General features: G+C 40.4%; 1 protein-coding gene across 3 annotated transcripts in view; it reads left to right on the plus strand.

The window, feature by feature from the left end:
• SVEP1 (sushi, von Willebrand factor type A, EGF and pentraxin domain containing 1) overlaps positions 1–26,702 on the plus strand; it is a 2,252,988-nt gene that overhangs the window by 1,931,431 nt on the left and 294,855 nt on the right. For all 3 annotated transcript variants that reach the window (XM_044061036.1, XM_044061037.1, XM_044061038.1), the window contains one exon: positions 4,507–4,677. In XM_044061036.1, the coding sequence (XP_043916971.1) occupies positions 4,507–4,677 (171 nt within the window). The remainder of the gene's footprint in view (positions 1–4,506; positions 4,678–26,702) is intronic.

The raw sequence follows: 26,702 nt of genomic DNA on the forward strand, positions 1-26,702 counted from the left end.
CTTATAGATTCTCCAAGTTTTGTTTCAGAATTATTCCTCATTTCACTGGCTATCTCTTTCTCTATTAGGAAAGGGGAACAGAGAGCTTGTGAACGTTCAAATGATGCTACCATTTTATTTAAGAAAATAAATTACTTTGGAGTAAGATAAGATATTCAAAATCAAAGTGTTTGTGATACACATCTTGACTTACTTATGTTTAATAAAAAGAGACTTCATACTATTTCTATGTAGCTGTTAGTTGGTACTCCCTTCTTCCATATCTTTTGACCAGTGGCCATGATTCTTTAATACCCCTCCCATGTTTCCACCTCGGGTAGTTTCAGGGTGTAGAAATTGTAACAAGTTTGAATTATTATCCTTACAAGAAAACATATATGCCTTGCTTCATCTCACTTACATAATCCACCATTCGTACTCAAGGCATGAATATGTAACGTAGGTCTTGATTCACACAAAGTTCTCAGAGGAGTTGGAGACCATGCCAGTCCCATATCAGCTGAATCAGACAGTCATTAACATTTCCATATACCCAGGCCTGTCCATATGAGCCTGGACTTCAGCTTGTATTTCCAGCAGAGTAGTTAGCTTTTTGACCCATCATAGCTTGATACAATTTGAGCCTGTTGTATACATTTTTGTAAATGTACATAGTTTAGATACCTGTTTTAGGTCAAGTTGATTTAAAAGTACTGTACAAATATGCATGTAAATGGAAACCCTTTGTCAGACGTTTTTTCAGGGCACAAGAGGTAATTATATTTCTGTTCTTATATTTATAGAACATACAAATCTTGTTGCATAAAAGCTAAATTACAATAGGTAATAGTTAAAAAGAGAGAAACTTGAAACAAACAGTGTATTACAGTCAGAAGATCACAGGGATATCACAATGATTGAAGCCCAACGTACTGAGAATAAAAAATATCCATATTTTACAATATTTACAGTTATGAAGCATGAGCAGGACACCTGATATGTTTAGGAGATCCCAGGTCTAACACTAGCAGTAATATATAAGCATGAAGTATTCAGAAGTAGGTATATATAGCAACATTTAGAGAAGTATGGGGCATCTAGTGGGCAGTACCATGTATGTAATAGGGGCATTAGAGCTTGGCTGTTCTGTAGACTGGAGGGGTTTAGGTGGGTGTGTTTGCAATGGCAAAGAGGCTTAGCGTAGAGGTGGGTTTTCAGGAGGTTTTTAAATATGATTGCATGAGTTTGTGTCCTAAGGTCGGGTGACAGAGAGTTCCATGCTTTGGCAACCTCATAGGAGAATAGAGCTTCTCCTGAGCTGTTCTTGCATGGATTGACCTCGACCAAGGATTTGTTGCTTGAACGTAGTTCCCTGTTGGAATTTTGGACATTTACAATGTCAGCCAGGGCAGGGGTTCTCTCATGTTGGTATAGAATTTGATGTGCAATAATGAGTTGGTGGTAACTTAGCAAGTTTGGGAATTCTAGCCAGTGCAGTTTCAGTAGGGATTGACAGCGGTGGGAATGTGATTTAGTATTGGCAGCAAACCTGGCTATTTTATTGTAGCAAGTGGAGAGTTTGTTGAGGTCAGATTTGTTCATTTTGGTTAAAACTGGACTGGCATAGAGCAAAGTTGAAAGGAGATGACTTTTGGCTATGGTAGCCGTAGTCATGGAGATGAGGAATTGTTTGGTACGGTACAATTATCCTATTTTTTTATGGACTTTGGAGATGTGTTTTTATTTGGCTATGTTTTTGTTATATTTAACCAGTTGGTCAATGGTGACACCTAGAAGTTCAGCTTCAGCTACTGGGGTGATGATGGTGTAATTGGCTGAAAGAATGGTGAAGGTGGGGTTGCACTGTTTAGTTGGGTGTAATAGCATTAACTGTGGGGGGTTTTTCGGGTTTAGTATCAGTTGGTGGTTATTTAGCCAGTTCTCTATCTCAGTGAAGGATTCTTGGACTTTACACTGTAGTATGTGGATGTTGGATGCTGAACATATTAGGGTTGTGTCATCTGCATGCTGAACAATATCGGCTTTGGTATTTGCTGGGTGGAGATTGTTAGTAAATATATTACAGAGGAGGGGGCCTAGGATTGAGCCTTGGGGGACATAGCATGTGACAGGGAGTGAGGGGGATAGTGTGTTGGCCCACATAACAGATTGTGAATTGTTACGTAGGTAATTGTAAAACCATTGCAGGGAGGGGTTATCAAGGTTGAGTTCAGGGAGGCAGGTCAGGAATGTGTTATGGGAAACTGTGAGCAAAGCCTTTGATAGGTCTAGGAAGATGGCGGAGACCAGTTTATCTTGATTCCTGCATGAGTTTATTGTATTGGAGAAGCTGATAAGGGCTGTGTTAGTGCTATGGGATGGTCTGAATCCATGTTGGGTTTTGGATAATAGATTGTTGATTAGTAGATGGGTGAGGAGCTGGTGGTGGATACATTTTTCTAGAATTTTAGATAGGGGTGAAAGGATTGCAATAGGGTGGTAGTTGGAGAGATCAGTGGAGGGGCCACCCTTGTGGAGGGGGATGATATAGGAGGTTTTCCACAAGGACGGTATGATGCCTGTGGAAATGGACCTATTGATAAGTATGGAGATGGGGTAGGCAATGGCCTTGGATGCAGTTTGGAGGTATTTGGCTGGTAGCTGGTCAGCAACGAGGGTGGCTGGTTTAAGCTTTGCTAGGAGTTTTTGGATGGTTGATGTTGGTACCAGCTTAAGTGAGAAGGGGGGAGGGATAGATTGGTATTTTGGGGGTGGTGGTTCATAGTAGGTGACATGTCATTTACTAGTTTCAGGACTGAGGAGGTGAAATAGTTATTGAAGTTTAAGGATATGTTATGGTCGGGGCCTTTGATGTTTAGTGGTGGGGTGATAGCTTTTCCAGGCTGCAGGATGTTGTTCACTGTGGCCCAGAATTTTTGTGGGTTGTTGCTGTATTTCCTTTGTAGGGAAATATAGTGGTTTTGTTTGTCTGACCTGATTTGTTTTTTTGCTTTGTTCTTGAGTTCTGTATATGTTTGTCTAGTTTGGGGTGTTTTGTGCTGATGCAAGATTTTCCAGGCTTTATCCCTATTTTTGAGTAGGATTTTAGTAAATTTTTCTAACCATGGGGTAGGGTTGCTGCGTACCCTAATTGTTTTGAGTGAGGCTGTTTGGTTTAGAACTCCGAGAAATGCAGACTTAAAGTATTCCACTGCAGTATCCAGGGGAGGGTTTTTAGTGGGAACCAAGTGCAGTATTTTAGGGTTTCTGAGAACTGCTGTGAGGGCAAGCTTTTTTGGGATCGGGTTTGAAGTAGGGAAGTGGAATGGGATGTTTAATTTTGTGCCAAAGGAGAAAAGTTGGATTGTGGTCGCTGAGGGAGTTAGGTAGTGTCCCACACTGGTGGACAGTGTTGGGTTGGTTTGTGAGGATCCAATCCAAGATGGATTCTATTTTAGTGGTCTTATTGATGCTTGTGGGTGAGTGTAAGGGTTGAGTGAAGTTATACAGGTTTATGTGGTGGTTGTTTGTTGGTGAGTGTACTGTGTTCCAGTCGATGTTAGTGTCACCTAGAACAATGGTTTCTTGGAAGAGGGAGTGGGAAGTCCAGTGAAGTATGGATTCTAAGGTATTAAGGTTGTTTCCTGGCAGAATATAGATACTGAGTAGGTTTAGTTGTTTGTGCTGATTTATTATGAGTTTGGAGAATAGAATCTCTATGTTGTTGAACTTTGAAGTCTCTTTTTGGAGGAGCTGTATTTTTAGGTTGGATTTGTAGAGAAGGGCAATGCCTCCTCCTCCTCTTCTTTGTGGTCTATCTACTCTTAATATGTCATAGGTGGGGGGGTTATAGTGTTGTCTTTGATATGGGGCTTAAGCTATGTTTCTGTAATGACCATTATATCTGGGTTGTATAGAGAGATAGTTGAATGTAAATCTTCTATTTTTTGTTATTCTATTATTGAAATCACTGTCACCATGAACTGGCTAAGACTATTCTTGACTACCTTTGTAAATAGTTCATTACTTGCCAGTCTTGTATGCTAAATAAATTGATACTAGTCTATTTAAATAAAAGCAATCGATACAGAAGTTGTATCACTGTGTACATTGATGATTATACTGCATTCTGTATGAAGCTCGTGAACTAAAATATATAACAAAAACTGCCGTGTTGTCAAAAATACTGAATGCAAATATGATTTTGGATGATGTTAATGGCCTTTATCATATGTCTTCAAATACTTTTGTGTTAAATTAGTTTCTTCAACTCAGATGTTGGTAATGAGCACCTCTCTCATACAAGGGTAACATTAATTTCTACAGGAAAAAGGAGAATATTTGTTTGTCCTGGAAGAACATTAAGGCTGCAGAGGAGTAATGAGCCTAATCTACTATATTTAAATAATTATAAATGTATTTTTTCTGGATAAGTTAGCATACTCCAAGGTCAACTAAAATTTTTCAGTTGTATCAACTTTCTGTGAATAAGATCTAAATGACATGGGTCCATATTTTTTGTCGTAGGAATCTCCTGTGGCATGCCGCCTCATGTCAAAAACGCGATGACAAGAGGATCTTCTTTTGACTTTGGAGACATAGTGACGTACTCATGCTATGCTGGGTATATGATGGAGGGATCGTTCAGAATCACTTGCTTGAAAAATGGAACATGGACTACAACACCGAAATGTAAAGGTAATGGTACTATGAAATACTTCTAATGTATTTTGAGCTCCAGTTTTCATTTTTAGTGACTGCACAGTTTATTCAGTTTTATGAAGTTAAGTATAAACAGTCTTTCATACTTGAGGCAATAAATATTTACATTGATCCATGCCTTACAACCAGTTTAATACAAGAACATATGGTACCAGTCAACAGTGAATGTTTGCCACAAGTTTGACACAACACTTCTTTTTGTAAATATTTTTCAGTCCACATGGCTGGAATGACTAATAGCTAGTGCCAGTGCCTGTCTTACTCCCTCAACCTCACTCTGAACTAATGGTCTTTCTCAGCAGACTGCAGCTGCAAACCTAAGGTCACAGAGTCACAACTGGGGAACAACTGTCCATCTTTGGAGCAAGGGTAAATGGGATGGGGCAGCACAACTAGCATCATCCACTCCTCACCTCGGAAATTTTTTATGCACTATACCTCTGCTGAGGGTTGGGTATGCAGTGATGCAAACATTCACCCTGGCTATGTTACTGTCAGCTTTTCTCCTCATTGTACTCATATCTCTATGGGACACTAATTCTGCACTCCAGCCTATGCAAGACAGTAGCATCTTGCCATAAAAATACCCTACCCCTAAGGTAAGTGAATGGACATCAGTCATCCAGTTCTTCTTCCCCAGCTGGCTCCCCAACTTTCCAGGTTATTAGTTAATCCTAGGTCACCAGTGCCACAGATGGATTCCCTCCCAATGTGACAATGGGCCTGCTTGACAAAAAAACAGTTCTGAAAAAAAAGTCCAGTGTTCAACATTGAAATCAGAAAACTCACATTAAAAATGTAGTGCAGGGGAACTGTTATCCTCTTACACTACTTTCTGAAATAGGAAAACTCCATCCTTTAATGTAGTTAAGTTTATTACAGAGTTATTTTCTCTTCATATAGTTTCACCTAGATCTAATTTAGTGTGTATAAATCCTTCAGAGCCTTTCATTTTTTAAGTTATATTTTCCTGCAATGAAGGTCTCACCATATTTTCCATTTACTTCTCACATTGAATCAGAAAGGAATTGACTCAGCCTGCTTAACACGTTAGACGAACCAAGCTTTTTATGTGTTAGTCACCAGTCACAGTTTTCCATACCAGCTTTTCTTAGTTTCTGTTTTAGCCACCTCCCAGAGTTTTACTTCATGTGTCTGTCTTTCTGATAGCAGTGATGCATTGTAAAGCATACATAACAGATGAAGTGAATTGCTTTTCCAAAGCATTAGGTATTGGAGAAACTTTTATGCAGTACTGCATAAATATATTGGCATATGCTCTTCCTTTTGGTCAGTGAAGTATTGCATTTATGCATGCAAATTAAGTATTTTGTCTCCCTTTGAAATGGCAACTGTCAGACACAGATGAATGAACACAGCAGCTAGAGTTGCTTGGGAACTTTAGCACTGAAGCAAGTGAATGGGACGGTTTGGAAAATGCTGACAAACTATAGCTTTTAATGGTTAAACTCCTGTATTTTATTTTATTTTCCATATAAATCTTGTATAGCAGCTTACAGCTAGTACAAATCAGGGTAAGCCAGTAGAAAAGAAACATTAGCACAGATAGACAATGCAAGCCAGTGATGGACAGCTTTCTCAGTGCAGACAAATTAAGAAAAAAACACCCCATTTACCATGTCTGGGGTGTGTCATGTTATGGGAATACAGGCTATATTTTATGATGAACAGAATCAGATTGAAAATTAAAATCACTTCAGTATGGTGGTCTTCATCATGGCAATATTGTGGTCTTGCAGATTTTAAATATAATAAACACATTGATTCTGATGCAATAGTACAGTGCCGAATGCCAGAATATGATGAAAATAAAGCTTTTTAGTTTCTGTGTGGTATTTTCCTTTAACATACTTACAGCAGAGATATAACATTAATGCAGACTTGGAATGCATTATTTTCACAGTTTAAACTATTTGTTTGTTTGTCTGCAATAAGACATCCATTCTCATAAATGTGTGGTGTGAGTAGAAACAGCATTACTTTCATAAGCCATTAATCAATGGCAGAATTCTTTAAAAGCAACTGTTCCCATGTGTTTGAACTTTTCTGTACAAGCAGAGATCATTGCTGAGGAGTGCATTCGTCGAGAGTTTTTTTTTTCAGTTTTCTAAACCCAGAGAACTAAATCCAAGACACAAACATATTCATTAAGTTAGCCCTTTCGGTATGCATTCCCATGAAAAGATTTCCAAGATCCATTAGTGTAAACAGCATTATCTATAAATAAACTCTAGTTGCTTATCGTTAAGTATCTAGCGGCCCAGAAGGATGCTTTGCTGCTTGAATCATTCTTTCTATACTCTGTGTATATCACTGTTCAGTGGCAGTGTTAAAGTTATTTTTAAGGCCTCTAATTTTCTAAATCCTGCAACTTCAACTTATGAAAATGGAATTTCTTATTTTAGTAACCGTAAATTTATATCCTTGGTTATGTTTATTGCGATGAATTAATTATATATACTTGTTCTCATATACTGTACATTTCACTTGTTAGCTGTTATACTTTGAGTTTCATAGCATTGACTGTTTAGATTTGTTTGCTGTATTTTGTAATAATATGCACATTTAGACAAGCCATGATGAAAATCAGCTATCTCAGAAGAACTAATGATTTGATAGCCTCCTGAAATATCAAACGCACTTCTAAAGCACTGCTAATACTGTTAGGATCAGTTAGTAATGTTCCTTTTGTACTAAATGCTGTTTTGGTACTTTCTTTTTCCTGTTTGCATTATTGCTCAAACATCTAGTTCTTAGTGTGCTACAGTAGATTCAACGTCCCTCAAAGAACTTGGCAGCAAAATTAACAAAGACAGGGTAAGTTCTATTTAAGGACTGTTTCTTTTGCCAGCCTGATGTAGATAACATCTAAAAAGGAAATTATATTACAGGTTTCATTTCCCTCTTATATGTATAGTGAGATTATTGGTATGCAGTTTTTTAAAGGTCACTGCAAAGAGCCAGCTGCCTGTACATGGCATGGCCTTAAATATCTATGAGTTATCCAGAACATCAAGACTAAGATCTCAGCAATGACATACATGCAGAGTTTCTGAAGTGAATGCACACAAAATCCTCAATTGCACCATAAGAAATCATAAGAGACAACGCCAGAACATTGTGCATGCAACATGTTACACAGAACTTCTACTGACCACATTAAGTAACACATGCATAGTCACAATACTGTGGCAGTGGGTGAGACATAAGTAACAAAATGGCTGGATATACAAACTGAACCAAGCTATTCCCAAAAGCCTATAAAGGAGGCATTATAACCAGACAGCCTCCAAAACATCCTACTAATGGTGACGCCATTGTGCATGGAAAGGGACATAATTCACCAGACTTTGCAGGGAGTTTGTAACAGTGTCATGCCTTCTAGGAGTCAGCATTAGAGTCACCTTAGCTAGGTTAAAAAGGATTAATGATAATTATGGCATGTTTATTTTTTAGGAAGGTCTTCCCTTTTTGGTGTAGGGTAAGATTGTCACACATCTTATCAAGCATGAGGAAAAACACATCTGCTTAGCAAAATCCTCCCATCACCTTATATGGAACCTGAATATTCAGAAATAGTATTAGCACTCTCATTACCTTACCTGGATAAGAAGGAAGTTTCTTTGCTCACCAGTGGGAGTGGGGAGCCTTGAGCAGCCTATCCGTCCCTGAAGGAAGTGACCTCAGCACAAGAGCTGTAGTAATTGGTTGTTTTGGACCATTTCTAGCTCTTTTCAAGTTCCCTGTTTAAAATCCACCTCAGAGCGTTTTTTTCTGGCTATACTACTCAGAGACAGCTCCACGTGGTCCTGCAGAGTGGTCCTAGCTACAGAGAACTGAGAAAAGTGACTACTTTCCAGATTTAAGTATTTGTTTCTGTTTTTTACTTGGAATACCTTCTCTTGCTTATTTTAAACAAGCTTATACTGTTTTTTAACTGTTTGCTGCATTTTATAGTATCTGCACTTAAACGTTTACCTGGTCGAAAATTAATAGAAAATCTGTATTTGTTTGTTTAATTTAACTATTGAGGCTGCCCACTAAAGTGTGCTAGCCTGTGTAACTGATTTATTGCTGCCTTCTGTATTTATGGGTGTTTTCTATCTAAAAACAAAAAAAAAACAAAAAAATAATCCTTGTTTTCCCGCCTCTCCTCGACTAGTTTAGACCAGTTTACAGGCTTTGCTGTATTCTGGGCTGTGGTGTAGTTCCTGTGTTGTCCATTACCTTACTTGGATAAGAAGGAAGTTTCTTTGCTCACCAGTGGGAGTGGGGAGCCTTGAGCAGCCTATCTTTCCCTGAAGGAAGTGACCTCAGCACAAGAGCTGTAGTAATTGGTTGTTTTGGGCCATTTCTAGCTCTTTTCAAGTTCCCCATTTAAAATCCGCCTCAGAGCATTTTTTTCTGGCTATACTACTCAGAGACAGCTACACGTGGTCCTGCAGAGTGGTCCTAGCTACAGAGAAATGAGAAAAGCGACTACTTTCCAGATTTAAGTATTTTTTTCTCTTTCTTACTTGGAATACCTTCTCTTGCTTATTTTAAACAAGCTTATACTCTTTTTTAACTGTTTGCTGAATTTTATTATATCTGCACTTAAAAGATTACCTGGTCGAAAATTAATCGAAGATCTGTGTTTGTTTGTTTAATTTAACTATTGAGGCTGCCCACTAAAGTGTGCTAGCCTGTGTAAATGATTTATTGCTGCCTTCTGTATTTCTGAGCGTTTTCTATCTAAAAACAAAAAAAACAAAAAAATAATCCTTGTTTTCCCGCCTCTCCTCGACTAGTTTAGACCAGTTTACAGGCTTTGCTGTATTCTGGGCTGTGGTGTAGTTCCTGTGTTGTCCATTACCTTACTTGGATAAGAAGGAAGTTTCTTTGCTCACCAGTGGGAGTGGGGAGCCTTGAGCAGCCTATCTGTCCCTGAAGGAAGTGACCTCAGCACAAGAGTTGTAGTAATTGGTTGTTTTGGACCATTTCTAGCTCTTTTCAAGTTCCCTGTTTAAAATCCGCATTAGCGCAGCTTTGCGCGATTGTGCGCATAGTGCAGCACCGGTTAAACAGGGTTAAACTTTTCCTGGCTCCGCAAAGTCTGCTCTTCAAATTTTCCCTTAGAAAGCTCTACTCTTAGAATAACCAGTCTACTCGTTATATTATAAGCATGGCACTTGTTCTCTAAGCTACTCTTCTAAGCAAGCACTCTCAAACTCAAGTAGCACTACATCCACCTACCACCCCAACCACTTCCCTTAAAGGTACAGCACTCTCTTATAATATTCTAGCATGTCGAGTGGTAGATTGCTAGCATCTTCTCCTGCTCAGCTGGTTAATCTGGGAATCTTGAGACAATGCTATAATTGTCTCATGTACACAGACAACCCTCTCCTCCTCCCAACAAACACAAATACATGTGAGAGATGCAACTATATAGCCAAACTGGAGGCTGAACTCTCTCAACTCAGGACTGGCAAGACCAGACAGGAGGAGAAGGTAACCACACACACAACAAACCCAGTCACACATAGACCTACCCCAACTGCAAATCAAGCACATAATAACACAAAACATACTCGGAGGCTCTATTAAAAAACTTACCAAAGCAACAGAGGCTCCCAAAGCAGACACCCAAAAATCCACCACCTCAAAACATAACACATGCAACACATACTTCAATAAATCAGTGTGTCAATAAATCACAGCCCTTAAGGCCAAACACTATGCCTGATACACTAGTGATAGGTGACTCTATAGTCAGACACACTGACGTCCCACTTACCAGGCTGAGCAAGGAGAGGGTAACGGTAAACTGCCTATCGGGGGCTAGGATCCGCCATATAACACACGCACTCAGGTCACTCAAAAGCACGTACAAATATGACTCCATCATTGTCCATGCCGGCATGAATGACCTGAGACGTACCTCCTTGGACTACATGAAGAGAGACATTGAGGAGCTCTCTGATTATGTAGCCCAGGCTGGTATGACCCTGACCCTGAGCAGCATCCTGCCCTCACCAAGAATGATGCCACAATACAAAGACAAGATGATCAGCTTTAATAATTGGCTCAATTACTGGTGTCATTCTAGGGGGATCCAATGTCTGTCTGCTTGGGATGACATGCTGGACAAGCCACGATGCTTCACAAGGGATGGCTTGCACCTGTCACCACTGGGCTTCCGGATATTGGCTAAGGCTCTTCCACCCCCATAGTGCCTTTTTTAGGCAAGGCTCAAAAGACGAACCCACCTCCTTAAAAAACAAAAATGGAAAAAAATTAAGAGTAATGCTGCTCAACGCCAGAAGTCTAAATCTCAAGATGCAGGCTCTCGAAGCACTCCTCAGTATGGAGAACATCGATGTCTGCGTTGTAACCGAGACCTGGTTCAAGGCTCCTGAGAGCACCCCAGCGCTACCAGGCTTTACCTCATATCATGCTTTTCGGCCCCCAAACCCTGGCCGAACCACAAAGGGAGGGGGAGTGTCCATATTCATCAAGGATACCCACACCTCTAGGTTAGTGGCAACTTATGAAGCATCGGAGACCATCCAGGTGCAGCTAACCATAGGCAAAACTGCTATATAACTGGTTGCATGTTACAGACCACCCTCCCAATCACAAGAACCCCACTCAGCCTTCCTGAAGACATTGGAAGATATGTCTCACCAAATACCATCATATTGGGAGACTTCAACTACCCTAGCATAGACTGGGTGCACTATTCTAGCCCTAACACCCTAGCCCAAAGGTTCCTGGAATTCATAAACTCAAATGCAATGGAACAGCTAGTCACCTCTCCCACAAGGGGGGATAATATACTAGACCTGATAATCACAAACATGGGGACAAAATGCTCCACACCGGAAGTATTGCTTTCACTGGTGAGATCTGACCACAAACTAATCACCCTGGATATACATTTACCACCTCCACCCCCAGCACAAAAGACTACAGTGAGAAACTTCTCAAAAGCTGACTTTACACTTCTCAAGACTGAGATGGTATCATTTAAGCCCTCAGGGCCAATGGAAACCACATCCCACAATGCTGAATCCTACACAAATGCTTTCTACGGACATCTCCAAGAATGCATGGATCGTGCAATCCCAAATAAAACCAAGACCCTCTCCACCAAAGGAAAGCATCCTGTCTGGTGGACCCCAGCTATAAACAAATTGTATAACAAAAGAAGGAAGCTACTACAAGACAGAGCAAAATCCCATAAAGGGAAGGCATCTCTGATCAGCACTAGTAGAAAGCTACGATCTCTCATAAAAATATCCAAGGCCAACTTTGAGAGAAAAATCGCCAAGGACACTAAAGATAACCACAAGGCATTCTTCAGTTATGTTAGAAACCTGGGTGGAAACACTCAGATATGCTCAGGGTTAGTACACAACGACAAAAAATTTACCGAACCCACATATATTGCCAACATTCTGGCAGACAGGTTCAGTGCAAATTTCTCCCCTCCCTCACCTCCAAAAGAAGAAATACTCATCCCAGCTGAATGTAACCTCCCTGTCATCTCTGATGTCCAGGTGAGAACCGCCCTCAACAAAGCAAAAAACACAGCATCTATGGGGACCTGATGGTATCCCCGGCTGCGTGATACGTGAACTCCAAGAGGAGCTAAACCCGCATATAAAAATGTTATTTAACCTTAGCCTTACTACAGGATAGGTACCTGAACACTGGCATACAGCAACAGTGGTCCCACTCCACAAGGGAGGCTCCACTACAGACCCTGGGAACTACCGCCCCATAAGCTTGACCAGCCTGGTTTGCAAAGCTATGGAAAGAATTATTATGGAACTCATAAACAACGACATTGGGGACCTACAGACACTTGATCCCACCCAGTTCGGCTTTGTAAAAGGCAGATCCTGCCTTTTGAACCTGGTTGACTTTTTCAAAACAGTCACTAGAGCCATTGATGAGGGCAAGGCAGTCCATACAGCCTACCTGGACTTGGCTAAAGCCTTCGACACAATACCCCACTCAGGGATCATAGAAAAGCTAAACAGCTTAAAAGTAAATCCATATGTCACAAGATGGGTTGCAAACTGGCTAAAGAACAGAACCCATAAAGTCAAGATTGCGGGAGCCATGTCAGACTCAAAGCCAGTCACAAGTGGTGTCCCACAGGGCTCTGTCCTGGGACCCCTCTTGTTCGGCATTTACTTCTCAGATGTGAAAGCAAACATGGGAGGGTTGTGGCTGACAAAGTTCGCAGATGACTGCAAACTAGGTGCCATAATCGATACACCAGCTGACACATACATCCTACAGAAAGGCCTCACCGAAACGGAAAACTGGTGCTGGAATCACGGCCTTAAACTGAATGCCAAGAAATGTATAGTCATCCCCTTTGGGAAAAACAAAATACCCACAAATTATCACATAGACAGTAACCCACTGAGTACCGAAAAAGTAATCAGAGACCTGGGGACCCAAGTTGACAGTGACCTCTCATTTGACACCCACGTTGCCAAAGTGGTTAGAAAGACTTTCTACCTTGCCCACCTTATCTTGAAGGGGTTCACATCCAGATCAAAAGAGGTCATCGTGCCCCTGTACTCCTCCCTTATCAGGCCCATGATTGAGTACAATGCCCCATTTGGTATGTACCTTACCCGGCACTTACAACAGCTGGAGAGACCCCAGAAGTACATCACCAAGAGGATCAAGGGTTTCCAACATATGTCATATGCTGCCAGGCTAAAGAAACTCCAGCTCTATTCAGTAGCATACCGCCTGCTCAGAGGTGATCTGTGCCTGACATACAAGGCCATGTCCAACCAGGAATTGATGGACATGCTCCACCTCAAAAAATCAAAATCCATAAGAACCACGAGAGCCAAAGATTTAAACCTCAGTACAAACATGAATAGAACATGCTGGAGGGACAGATTCATAACTCAGAGGCTTCCCATACTCTGGAACAAAATCCCAATCCATGTTAGGCAGAGCCCCTCACTGACTCTCTTCAAGAGAAATCTTGACGAGTGGATGGGTGATCGTAGGTTTACCCCGGGGGTCACCCCTGTATTGCTACTTAACAGAGGCACAGTAAACTAATTTTTAATAAGTAAGGGGGTCTTCAATGTGTCACTACTAGACAAAGGCACAGTATTCTAAATGTATTCTGTACACCTTAGTACCACTACATGGGGTGGCGAAAGCCACATCTCTAGGGCTAGGCTTTCAAATGCCTCAGGGCAGATAGCCAAGTACTAAACTATGAAACTATGAAACTCACTCACTCAATAACTAGAGACAGTGCTACACACAGGAGATTCAGCACCTATTAGCTTGTACTTAGATATTCATCCAACTTGGGTGCATTACACCTAGTTGATTTTACCTGTTGCATTTGGAAGATAGGAGATGTTCAAACCAGAAAAAAAATCCAGCCCTGTAGTGGGTTTTTTTTTTTTGCTTTTTCCATTTCTAAAATAAAATAATTGAAACGTAGAAAATAAAACCAAGAAGTCTTGGCCAGAAAGGAGCATGTGCAGATGTCAGGGTTGAAACTTGGTGATAGTCCCTTTTTGGTTGAATTTTATCCAAGTGATAGGGAACAAATAACCAGTTAACCAGAAGAAAGTCTGATGGCCCACAGCCATTAGGGGCAAAGAAAATCATAAAAAAATCATCATCATTATGATTACTGTTATTTGTATGCAAAATATAAGGGCTAAAAGCTACCATGGGAATATGAGGTTAGGCTTCTTAAAATCCTCACATCAATAGCATAGCATAGTAAGTACCTATGAACCTATGACCCATTGACTGGGCAAGCCACTAAATATCAAACAACAATCTGCAACAAAAGTATGAAATCCAACCAGGGCTAACAGTATCATAGAAATTATTCTGACAACCTTAGGAGTCTTTTCCTTGCTATAAGTTTATACTTCCTGTAATTAACACAAATCAGGAATATAATCAAACTCATTCTTGAATAAATAATACTTCCTTAACTTTACCACTGCAAACTTTAGTGCAGTGAACTGCATACTTATGAAAACAGACTGTGATATTATTTTTAGTTATTCAAATAATTTTTTTCAGGATACTATCAATGAATTGTATTGACGGCCGCAGTGGTGCAGTGGTTAGCATTGTCACCTCACAGCAAGAGGCTCTTAGGTTTGATTCTCAGCTGGAGTGCCTTCTGTGTGGAGTCTGCATGTCCTCCCCGTGAGTGATGGAACATTGAAAGATATGCAGGTAGGTGCGTGAATGTGTGTGTGTGTGTGTGTGTGTGTGTGTGTGTGTGTGTGTGTGTGTGTGTGTGTGTGTGTGTGTGTGTGTGTGTGTGTGCCTTCTCTAAAGGTTGGGCACCGGACTGGCAACTCGACAGCATAAAAATCCACCGCCAATCATAAGCAGACCGGAGATCCACTGTGGTGACCCCTAACTGGGAAAAGCCAAAAGATCAATGAATTGTATCAATCTGCTAACATCTGCTCTCATGCACATATGCCAATAAAACATAAATATAGAGGTAAATTCAACAAAAAAACTCTTTGGTGAAATCACAAATTAATAAGATTCACTACAAGGAAAAAAGGAGGCTGATGATCAGGTTCAGCACACTTTGACCAAATATAAATGGGTTAAGGATATTGTATGCAGTCTCAAAACAAGTACATCCTGACAAAAGAAGTCCAAATAATCCACAGGAAATAATGCCAGTAGATGCACCAAGTCCAGAGTAAAACTATAATTTTTTTAAACAAGAAAGAGCTTAATTAAATTATCATGTATGACATAGGCTATGTTACATTTATGTAAATGAAAATATACTATAGCGACACCATCTCAGATGCAAACATTATACATTCCAAACTGTGCCAATATAACCGTACCTGCAAACATTATATATCACTTTTAACATATCCAGTCATTGTTAGTCAACCATTACATAACTCATTCAAATCCTGCCTACCTCATTCTTCCTCTGCATGTACTGATCCTACATTTTGCATTTTTTCCTATGGAATTTGCTCCTACCCCGAGTAAAACTATAATGAACCTTTAATCATTGAGTGGTTTGATTTGCTTTACTTGGTTAACTTTTTCAGAAGTAATCCATATTCATTTCTAAACAAACTCCTAAATTTTGCCTGTTGTTTGACTGAATCACTGGAAGTGCAAGAAACAAAAGATGAATTCACAAAATAGCTGTAAACTTAAAAATCAGATCATACTGTATTCAAATCAACTGACTCCATTCAATAATTACCTGCAAATTTAATCTGGTCCTGCCTGGACAATGACACAGGAGGGCTGGTTACCTTTGCACCTTCTTTTTCAGTTCTGAGTCTTCTCACAAGCTCAAGCTACTCCCCTGTTTTATAACTCACTGCTTTAAGGAGGTATTCCAGATTTCATTGCTGCCATTTCAGCTTTTAAGCCTCAGCAACAAATTTGGATAATTAGGAATATAATTCAGCTATTTTTTTTTACCAACTCAGATAAGTGCCTTCTTCCTCTGTTTTATCAGGGAAATTATAATACACTCTACACTTCTTTCTATAAGTAATTTATCTTAGCATATATATATTGATCTAGATGTATAGATATAGACAGACACACACACACACACACACACACACACACACACACACACACACACACACACACACAAAAAAATTTGATCTGTCTCTGTAGTTTTCCGTTTATAGAATATAGATATTGTTAATCACATTTGATTACAGCTGTTGCTTAATATTGTTTTTGTGGCGTTCATAGTGCTTTCATTGTTGTAAGGCCTAAACATGGGAAATAAAGTCATGCCAGGTTTACAGATGTGACCACAAACTAACCGGTCAAGAGCCAAATGTTATGTGTTTGGGTGTGGAGTATGTGGAAAAGACAAAAGTAGAGAACACAGACAGCCACTCCTCCCAAGGCCAAGACAAGAAAAAAGGAAAGATAAATATAAACCTGAGGAACCAGACGCATACATTCTGGAAAAGATGTTCCGAGCTAAAATCTCAAGACGTTTGTCCTCTCCATCTACCATTCTACCTGGTGATTACTGCTAAATATGTGTTACTCCCTCAGCTACAGTCATCTGTCTCTACTGACTCTGCACCAAGAGTAAGATCAGTTTCCTTACTTTAACACCTGCTTCAACTTCTTGTAAATCCTGCAGGTCCCTACCACTCTCTGTTCTTTTACAGGTTCTAAATAGTTCACCATCCAGCATAACTCTCAATTGTCCAGTGTTTTGCTGAATGTCTAGATTTTTGCCACATATTTTTGGTTTAGTCCTCAAAAAATTTGTGGTTTTCTGGGCAAATCCCTGAGGACTGAAGTAACTAAATAATGATAGACATTTAAGTTTCAGACTTTGTATCCTTCAGAAAATGCATGCTAACACAAATTTTATTATTCTAGCAACTTTCCAAGTTTTAAAAAGCAACATTTACAATATGTCCCTATTTTGGGCCTTTGTCTCACCATTGTTTTAAGCTCTGTCTAGATTTCTTGTTCTGAGAGGTTTAGCCCTATGGCAACCAGCAGGGAATGTACCCAAAACTAAGTTTTCTTTCCGTACTGCTATCTCAGTGTCTACTGTCCTTAATGTTTCCTTAATCAGACTGAAAATAACTAAGTAAAACTGTTTTTTTAAGTATAGATTGTGCCTTTAAAGGAGAACCCCATAATCCCTTTGTCATTCTCTTGAAATTTGTGAAGGCAGGAGCCATTGGACTTGTGTGTCCAATACTTAGTCTGTAATTACATACCTTCTCACCCTGTTCTTTTCTGGTTACCTGGTAGATGATACCCTTATGTTTGTTAAGTACTGCCTGAAAGATTTGTTTCTTTGTGCTGCATGTTCAGTTGTCGCATACTGAGCATGCACTAGGAGATAAACTCATGCAAAATATTCAGTTTCCTGGCCTGTTTTGCTCCCTTTCCACCCCCAATTTCCCAGCCACCCCGACTTCTCATGTCAAATATCTATCTATCCATGCTTCTCTCCATCCCTCCCTCTTCTCTTCTTAATGACATCTATGCATAATATCTTACCAAGCAAATACCCATCCAATGTAATTATCCCAGGTGCAGACATGCACTGTGAACTTGAAATGCTGATTAAACTCCAGTCACACTCCTTTTGCCTTCAGGACATTAAACCCACACACATATACACACAAACCTGCTTTGTCAGGCATGAAATCAATGCTAATCCTACTTCCCTTTCTGGCTTCCCTAACCCTCATTACTAACTTCACATCTTACCACAGTCAATAAATTGATATCTTCATAAACCCACTGGTACCCTCTATTGTAATATTGCCAAATCAAATTTTCTAACTCAAAAACTCTCATACAGTATCTATGCCTGTACACAACCAACCCTTCTCTATAATACACAAATTGAAAATATTAGAAAAACAGGCAAATTAAACCATTACTGTGCCCATGATTAGAACTAATCACCATCGGACAAATATTAATAACTCACTTACTCCTATGTGGTGATATTCATCCTAATCCCAGCCCTAATATTTCAATCCCATCCTACACACCTAAATATTGCTCTAACTCCCTCAAAGTCTACCACATTAATGCAAGAAGTATTTGCAACAAAGCAGAACAACATAATGCCTAGATTGATTACAATAAGCCTTGCATCCTCACAATCACTGAACCATGGCTCAAACCAACAATCCAGGATGACACCATTTTTCCTTCAAGCTACAAACTATTTTGAAAAGATAGACTGAAAAAAGTGCAGGTGATATCCTAACAAACTATGCAAGCAGCTTTGAAATTACTCCAAGCACCATCTGACAACCAACCCTGAGTTCATAGGTTCATAGGTAGGTACTAGGCTCTCGGCCCAAGGGCCTACATAAGCCTAGCCAACAAGGTTCCCTGACTTACACTACCCAAGATAGTTATTTTCCTGTGCCACTGTCGAGCAGAGACACAGAGGTAAGCTCTGGGGTGTATTTCCTATTTCCCATCCACTCATCAAGATTTTTCTTGAAGAGTGCTAATGAAGAACTTTGCTTGACATAGATGGGTAGCCTGTTCCAGAGTATGGGAAGTCTCTGGAACAGGAATCTATCCCTCCAGCATGTCCTGTTTATTGTGGTGACAAGGTTTAGGTCCCTAGAGCGTGTAGCTTCGGAGGGATTGGGATTTCTTTAGGTGCACCATGTCCAAAAGCTCTGGGTTTGACATAGCTTTATATGTTAGGCAGAGATCACCTAGGAGTAGGCAATATGCTATGGAGTAAAGCTGGAGTTTTTTGAGGCGGTCAGTGTAGGGCATTTGTTTGAGGCCAGAAATCCTCTTTGTGAGGTACTTCTGTGGCCTTTCCAGCTGCTGCAGATGTCTTGTGAAGTACATACCAAAAGGGGTGTTGTACTCTATAATGGGTCTATTGAGTGTCGAGTAGAGGGGAACAATGACCTCTTTTTTCCTGGATGAGAACCCTTTTATGATGAGGTGTGCCACGTAGAAGGACTTCCTGACTACTGTGGCGATGTGACTATCAAAGGAGAGACTACTGTCCACTTGGGTCCCAAGGTCTCCTATCATGCATTCAGTGTTAAGCAGATTGCTGCCTATGTGGTAGTTCATGGGTACAGAGTTTTTACCAAAGGGGATGACACTGCACTTTTTGACATTGAGTTTGAGGCCTTGGCTCTGACACCAGGCATCTGTCTCAGCGAGGCCCTTCTGTAGGATGCCCATATCATTTGGGGACTTGACTATGGCTCCTAGTTTGCAGTCATCTGGGAACTTCGTTAGCCAGAGGCCTTCTGTGTTAGCCTGTACTTCAGAGAAGTAGATACCAAATACAAGAGGTCCCAGGACGGAACCCTTGGAGTCTGCAACTTTTACAGTGTAGGTTCTGTCAGTGAGCCAGTTGGCAAACCATCTTGTGACGTAGGGATTTATACCTAGTTCAGTGCGTTTAGCTATAATTCCAGAATGGGGGATGGTGTTGAAAGCCTTGGCGAGGTCAAGATAGGCTGTGTGAATCACCTTACCCTCATCTACAGCTTTGGTGACTGCCTCAAAGAAGTTGATCAGGTTCAGGAGGCATGGTCTGCCTTTCACAAACCCGAACTGGGTGGGATCCAGAGTTTGGAGGTTACCAATGTCTTTGTTTATGAGTTCCATGATGATACATTCCATGGCCTTGCAGACCAGGCTCGTCAGGCTAATAGGTCGATAGTTCCCGGGATCAGTGGTGGGTCCCCCTTTGTGGAGTGGGATAACTGTTGCTGTGCACCATTCAGTGGGCACAAAGCCTGATGCAAGGCTATTATTGAACATGGTGCTTAAGTGGGGAGCCAGTTCGTTCTGAAGTTTGTATAAAATGCAGCCTGGGATGTTGTCCGGTCCCATGGATGCTGTGTTTTTGGCTTTAGAGGGTGCAGCTTTTATCTGCATAGTTGTGATTACAGGGACTCTGCATTCTTCCTGTATAGATATGGGCCCTTTAGGGGGTGAGAGGGGGTAAAGTTAGCACTGAACCTATCTTCCAGGATGTTAGTAATATCAGTTGGTTCTGTAATTTTCTTGCCTTTGTGCTGTAACTCAGAGGAGATCTGGGTGTTGCCATCGAGATTCTTGACATAGCTATAGAATGCTTTGTGGTTGTCTTTGGAATTAGTGGTGATTTTGTTTTCGTATCTAGCTTTGGAGGATCTTATAAGGGATTTCAGCTTCTTACTGAGGCTGACCAGGGAGCTCCTCCACTCATGGGATTTTACTCTCTTTTGCAACAGTTTCTTCCTTCTGTTGTACAGTTTGTTTATGGCAGGGGACCACCAGATTGGCTTCCTTTTCTTGGAGGATAGCGTCTTGGTTCTGTTTGGGATAGCATGTTCCATGTACTCGTGTAAGTGCTTATAGAGTGAATTTGTGTAGGATTCAGCAGTTGTAACTATATTGTCCATCTGCATGGGTGTCATGAAGTTCACCACTTCTGTCTTAAGAAGCATGAATTTGGCTTTGGAGAAATTTTTTACTGTGGTTTCCTTAATGGGGGGTGGGGGCGGGATGTGGATATCAAGGGTGATTAGCTTATGGTCAGACTGGACCAACGAGGAGTTGACTTCAGGTGTGGAACACCCGTCAGTCATGTTGGTAATGACTAGGTCTAGGATATTGTTGCCCCTGGTGGGGGTGTGGATAAGTTGATCCAGGGCATTGGAGTTTATTAATTCCAGAAAGCATTGAGCTAAGGAGTTGGTACACGATTAGTTTTCCCAGTTAATGGTGGGGTAGTTGAAGTTGCCCATTATTAGGGTGTTTGGTTGAACTCTAATATTTTCCAGTACATCAAGAAAAGAGGAGTGGGAATCCTGGGGCATGGTGGGGGATCTGTAGCAAGCTACAATTTGGATTGCAGTTTTGCCCAGAGTTAGTTGCACTTGGATAATCTCATATGCATTATGCTGAGCAACTAGCCTGTAGGTGTGGATATCCTTAATGAATATGGACACACCTTTGCCTTTGGTGTTTCGGTCCAGGTTACATGGCCGAAAAGTGTGGTATGAGTTATAGCCTGGTAGTGCAGGGGTGCTCTCTGGAGCCTTGAACCAGGTCTCAGTCACTGCACAGATATCGATGTTCTTCATTTTAAGGAGTGCCTCGAGTGAGTGCATTTTGAGATTTAGACTTCTAGCATTGAGTAGCATTACCCTCAGTTTTTGCTTGCCTGTTCCTGTTATGGTAGTGAATTTGTTATTTGAACCTTGCCTAAAAAAGGCACTATAGGGGCAGCAAGAGCCTTAGCCAGTATCCGGAATCCCAGGGGTGACAGGTGCAGGCCATCTGTGGCAAAGCATCGTGGTCTGTCGACCATGTCATCCCAAGCAGACAGATACTGGATCCTCTTCGAATGACACCAGAAGCTTAGCCAATTGTTGAAGTCAATCAGTTATAATTTAATCTTACTTCTTAATATCAAAATAATATCTAACTATTGTTTATATACCAGTCCACCAAATTATTCAAAACATAGACACCCTTGAGTAAATCCTATGTATCTCAACTGCTGTCCTCAAACAGGATTTACTAATCCTAGGTGACTTAAATATTGACTGGCTAGAAATACTTATCCTTCCAGAAATCTCTGTGGCCTTCATCAAATAATTTCTGACCATACAAGGATAGATAAAAGTAAAAAAACACAGCTTATGTGACTGAGTACTTACAAGCAATCCAACCTATTTCTCTCACTTTGGAATTCTCTCTGCCACTGTTACCAATCACAAGCCTACATATGTTATTTGGTCACCTGTCAAACTTCCAAAACCAACACCTTATATCTGGACCAGAAATACCAAAAACATTTCTTACACCTACTTTCCTTCCCTACTCAAACAATATAGTTGGCGCCCTATAAAACCCTTCCTTTAGATGATGCTGTCACTTTTTTAACAACACATTGTTAAATATATCAGCTCCTTAGCCCCTTCCACAAAAATAAATTCAAAGGTAAACCAGCTCCTTGGGTGAGCCATAAAATCAAGCAATTTATGAATGTAGGAGACAATGCTTGGAAACTATAGAAAGAAACCAGCTCTCATACAGACTTATAATATTATAGACAACTTAGAACTAAGACCAAAAATGCTATACATGATGAACATAAATATTTTTATCATAACCTACAATTACCTACCTCTAATAATACTAAACAGTTGTTATTATCCATCAGTAAACTAATAAAATTTAGTAAACCACACCACAAAACCATGTCACAGGTGAGTCAAACTTTAACATTGCATGCAAAATTGTTGAATTCTTTATCCAGATTGCAAACTCTTTACTCTCCCCAGATAACAGCAATAATAGTTTACCCTCCACTAACCCCCAGCAAGAAGCCATGACTTCTATTGAAAAGGATCCAAGTAATACCCTCACCTATAATTTCACCCTCTACCTTGTCCTTATTTCATAGAGTGACTATTCTCTATAAACATAAACCCACAAGACTGGCTCTAGATCAGCTGCTGTCAAAATATTTAGAATTATTTATTTATTTATTTATTTGCAGTTTGTTTGCCAGGATAGTCCATTGGGCCACAAGGAACCCATTTTCAATGTATTCCTGGGGAGAAAAGCTCCATAAAAATACAAATACATAGTACACATTGCACATATACATTACAGATTATCTCATAGGAATATAAAGTAAATATGAAAAGAAAAGGTTAACAATGATGGAATACATCAGTACAGTTAATTAAACAGCAATAAAAAAACACTTTTTTTTTACAAAGGTAGCAGCATAGGTTAACTGTTATGTAGTTGGTCAAATAGTTCAACAGAGCTGTGGAACTATAGGAGGCAGTGACAGCGTATTTAGTTCTAGGAGAGTAGGAAGTGGTATTAGAAGGATTAGGTAGGATAAGAAAAGTTGTGGTGTCAATAGCCTATCCTGTAGTCTTTCTCCTAAGTATGTCCATCTCTGAAGAATATGTTCCACTACTTTGGAAAAAATCATATATAATCCCTGTTCACTAAATTAGACAAAATTACATCACATGTAACCACAGACTCATTTCCAACTATCTCCCCTCTCCAAAATATTAGAAACAGGTATCCATAACCAACCTGCGCAACAGCTCTCATCTATTCCTCTGCTCTCCACATAACATGTTTTCAGACAAGGACACAGTACTGATCAGCCCTCCTCTCTTTCCTAAACATTGTTTACACTCATCTTGATCATCACTCCCTGATGGCATCTATATTCCTAAACCTTTCTAAAGAATTTGATACAGTCTTCCACAAACTTCTCCACACCAAACTATCCAGCCTTGGGCTTACCTCCTCTGTTCTACCATGCTTTACCAACTACCTTTGACACAGGTCTCATATTGTTCTCTGGAAAGACACCTTCTCATCCTTCCTAGCCAACAGTGTAGGAGTCCCACAGGACTCTGTCCTTCACCCACTCTTCATCCCAACAACCTAGGAGTCCTACAAGGCTTTATCCTTGGCCCACTCTTCATCACCATACTCTAAAATGACCTAAGTAAAGCAGTAGACTCTGGATCATGCAATACACCAGTGACTCCACACGTATCACCCATGTCCATTCCATCAATAAACTTTATAACATAATTCAAAGACTTTTCACTCAACTAGTACACTGGCTAAATAATGCAGAACTAATTCTCAATGCTATAGAGTGATATTTTCCAGTAAGATCATATCCATAACCCTTAAACCCTTCACCGTAATATCCAGCAGTAACACTACTCTTGAAAAAGCTGACCACACCAAATTCCTATGGGGTCATCATAGAGAGAAAATTAACTTTTAACCAACACGTTAGCTATGCTGTTACCAAAACAAACATAAATGGCTGTGTTATGCTGAACAAAACAATAAGTAGCTTCTCAAGCCTAACTGCAAATTGTCCAGTCTATTCTCCTCCCCAGTCTGCTGTTTGCAGACCCTTTTCTAACCAATCTTAACAAAACCTCTATCAATAAACTCCCAACTACCTACCATAAGATTACTAAATTTCCTATTAAACTCTGTTATGCAACACATCGCTGTTTTCCCCACTATTAACTACAATGGCTAGAACTCAGTAAACTCCTGGACTACGCACATTTAAAAACTGCATTCATTATTTTAAATAAACCCACTAGTTGTCCAGCTATCCAAAACCTAACTACTCCCTACAGTCCTGGCAGTGTTACTGTAATAACACATGACCATTCCTCACCTCTACATGGCATGGTTACTGTAATAACACATGACCATTCCTCACCTCTACATGGCATGGTTACTGTAATAACACATGACCATTCCTCACCTCTATATGGCATGGTTACTGTAATAACACATGATCATTCCTCACCTTTACATGGCATGGTTACTGTAATAACACATGACCATTGCTCACCTCTGCATGGCACTGTTACTGTAATAAATGGCAATTTTTCACCTCTACATGGCATTGTTACTGTAATAACACATGGCACTGTTACTGTAATAACACATGACCATTCCTCACCTCTGCAAAGCACTGTTACTGTAATAACACATGACCATTCCTCACCTCTACATGGCATGGTTACTGCCATAACACATGACCATTCCTCTACATGGTGACATTAAGGCCCATCTGGAGAACCAGATGGCTGAAATATCTTCTATGTCTTTGCCCACTATGTTTCACAGTACTACGTATGATGCAACTCAAGCAGGTCTCACTTCATTTAACTAACTTTTCAGACCACGTCACAGTGGCTTTCTTCATTGCTCCCTTTGATGGCTCCTCCCTGTTTTGGGCAGAAGGTGAAAAAGAGAATGCTGCAGTGTGAATACGATGTAAAAACACTTTCAGCTGTTAGGATAAAGTTTTTGGCACTTCAAAGATCTTTTCAAATGAATCAAAAAGATGTCAAGAACATATGTTTTTTGGAATTTCCAGCAGCTGCAGAATAGACAACACTTGAACCAGGGTTCCCATAGCAGAAGAGACTTGCAGTCCAGCCACTTCCCCAGAGGCATAGATGGTCCAAACCACCATGGATATAGATGTCCTTTCTTACCTGGCTGACCCACTCTGGAGGCAGTCACTAGATGCTTTTCTCCCATCTCAACACTTGCTAACCATCATGCTGGATGGGTGGATGAAGACTATTATTTTCATGGGCTAAACTATCCCATTTTAGAGATGCCCAGAAATTTGCCCTCACACCTCTCAATACTTCCATCCATCAGAGGAGGACAGAGAGACAAAAAATCTAATCTCTCCTACAGAAAAGAATTATCCAATAAGTCCAACTAGACCAGCGTGGGTTCAAGTTCTACTCCAGGATGAGTTCCCAAAAGGACTCAGAACCTCAGACCAATTCTCATCTTTACTCAACTAAACCAAGAACGCAAAGAAGCCATTATTCCAGATGATCACAGTACAGTCCATCCTGCTGTGCCTGCAGGCAGGAAATTTGATGTCCTCTTTGGACTTCTGAGATGTATACCCACACATCAAGACAGAGAAAGCATCAGGGAAATTCCTGCACTTCCAGATGCAAACCAGTCATTAGCAATTCAGAATCCTGCCTGTTTGATTTACCACATCCCCTTTGGTGTTTACCCGGGCCCTGATTATGACTCACAAATGACCTTTGGGTGTAAAGGTTTTCCCTTAATTGGTCGATAGTTCATAGCAACTTCTATTACAGAAGTACTACTGCTGGCAAGACAAAACTTACTCCAGATGTGTCTATCCTTGAGGATCACTCTCGATGTACCAAAGATTCAGCTACTACCAACACAGTCCAAACTTTTAACTGGCTGCTAGTTGGACACAGTCAGTCAGAAAGTGATATTACCCACAGACAGGATTGCCACCATACTCAAAGAAGTAAACAGTCCTTCGCAGACCCCAAGACTGCAGTGGCTGTAGTCCTAAAAGTGCTTGAACTTATGTCCACAGCCATTCAAATGGTTTCATTTATCAAGCAGAGCATGGGAATTCTTCAGAAGTCAGGGAGTTCAGGCACTACAGTCTGACAGATTTATTTATTTATTTGTTTATGTATTTATTTATTTAATGTTTTTTGACCAGGATAATCCGACTGGGCACATGCCCTTTTTCAGCGGAGGCCTGGGAGGAAAAGTACCAAACAGATACAGATTGGTAAAAATTGGTAAAAATAAATTGGTACATAAGCTCATACAGTAGTAGTACATACATGGATTACAAGTTATACATAGAGATATTCAAGCACAGACAAAACACTTGACTATACAAGATATGCATAGTGGGAAGTAGATATTTTCTTTGTTTAGGTAGGAAAGACTAACTAAGAGAATAGTAAATCTGGAGGAGGATGTAGTAGAGAAGTTCAGAAATAAAGAGAAGAAAGGATGAGACACAGAAGAAATAGACAGACGATCTAGAGAGAGTGTGTAGGAGAGGAATTGTCAAGGGCATACATATGGAGTCTCTT

Source organism: Protopterus annectens, chromosome 2.part0, assembly GCF_019279795.1.
Source record: "Protopterus annectens isolate FY-2018-M chromosome 2.part0, PAN1.0, whole genome shotgun sequence".
NCBI lineage: Eukaryota > Metazoa > Chordata > Ceratodontiformes > Protopteridae > Protopterus > Protopterus annectens.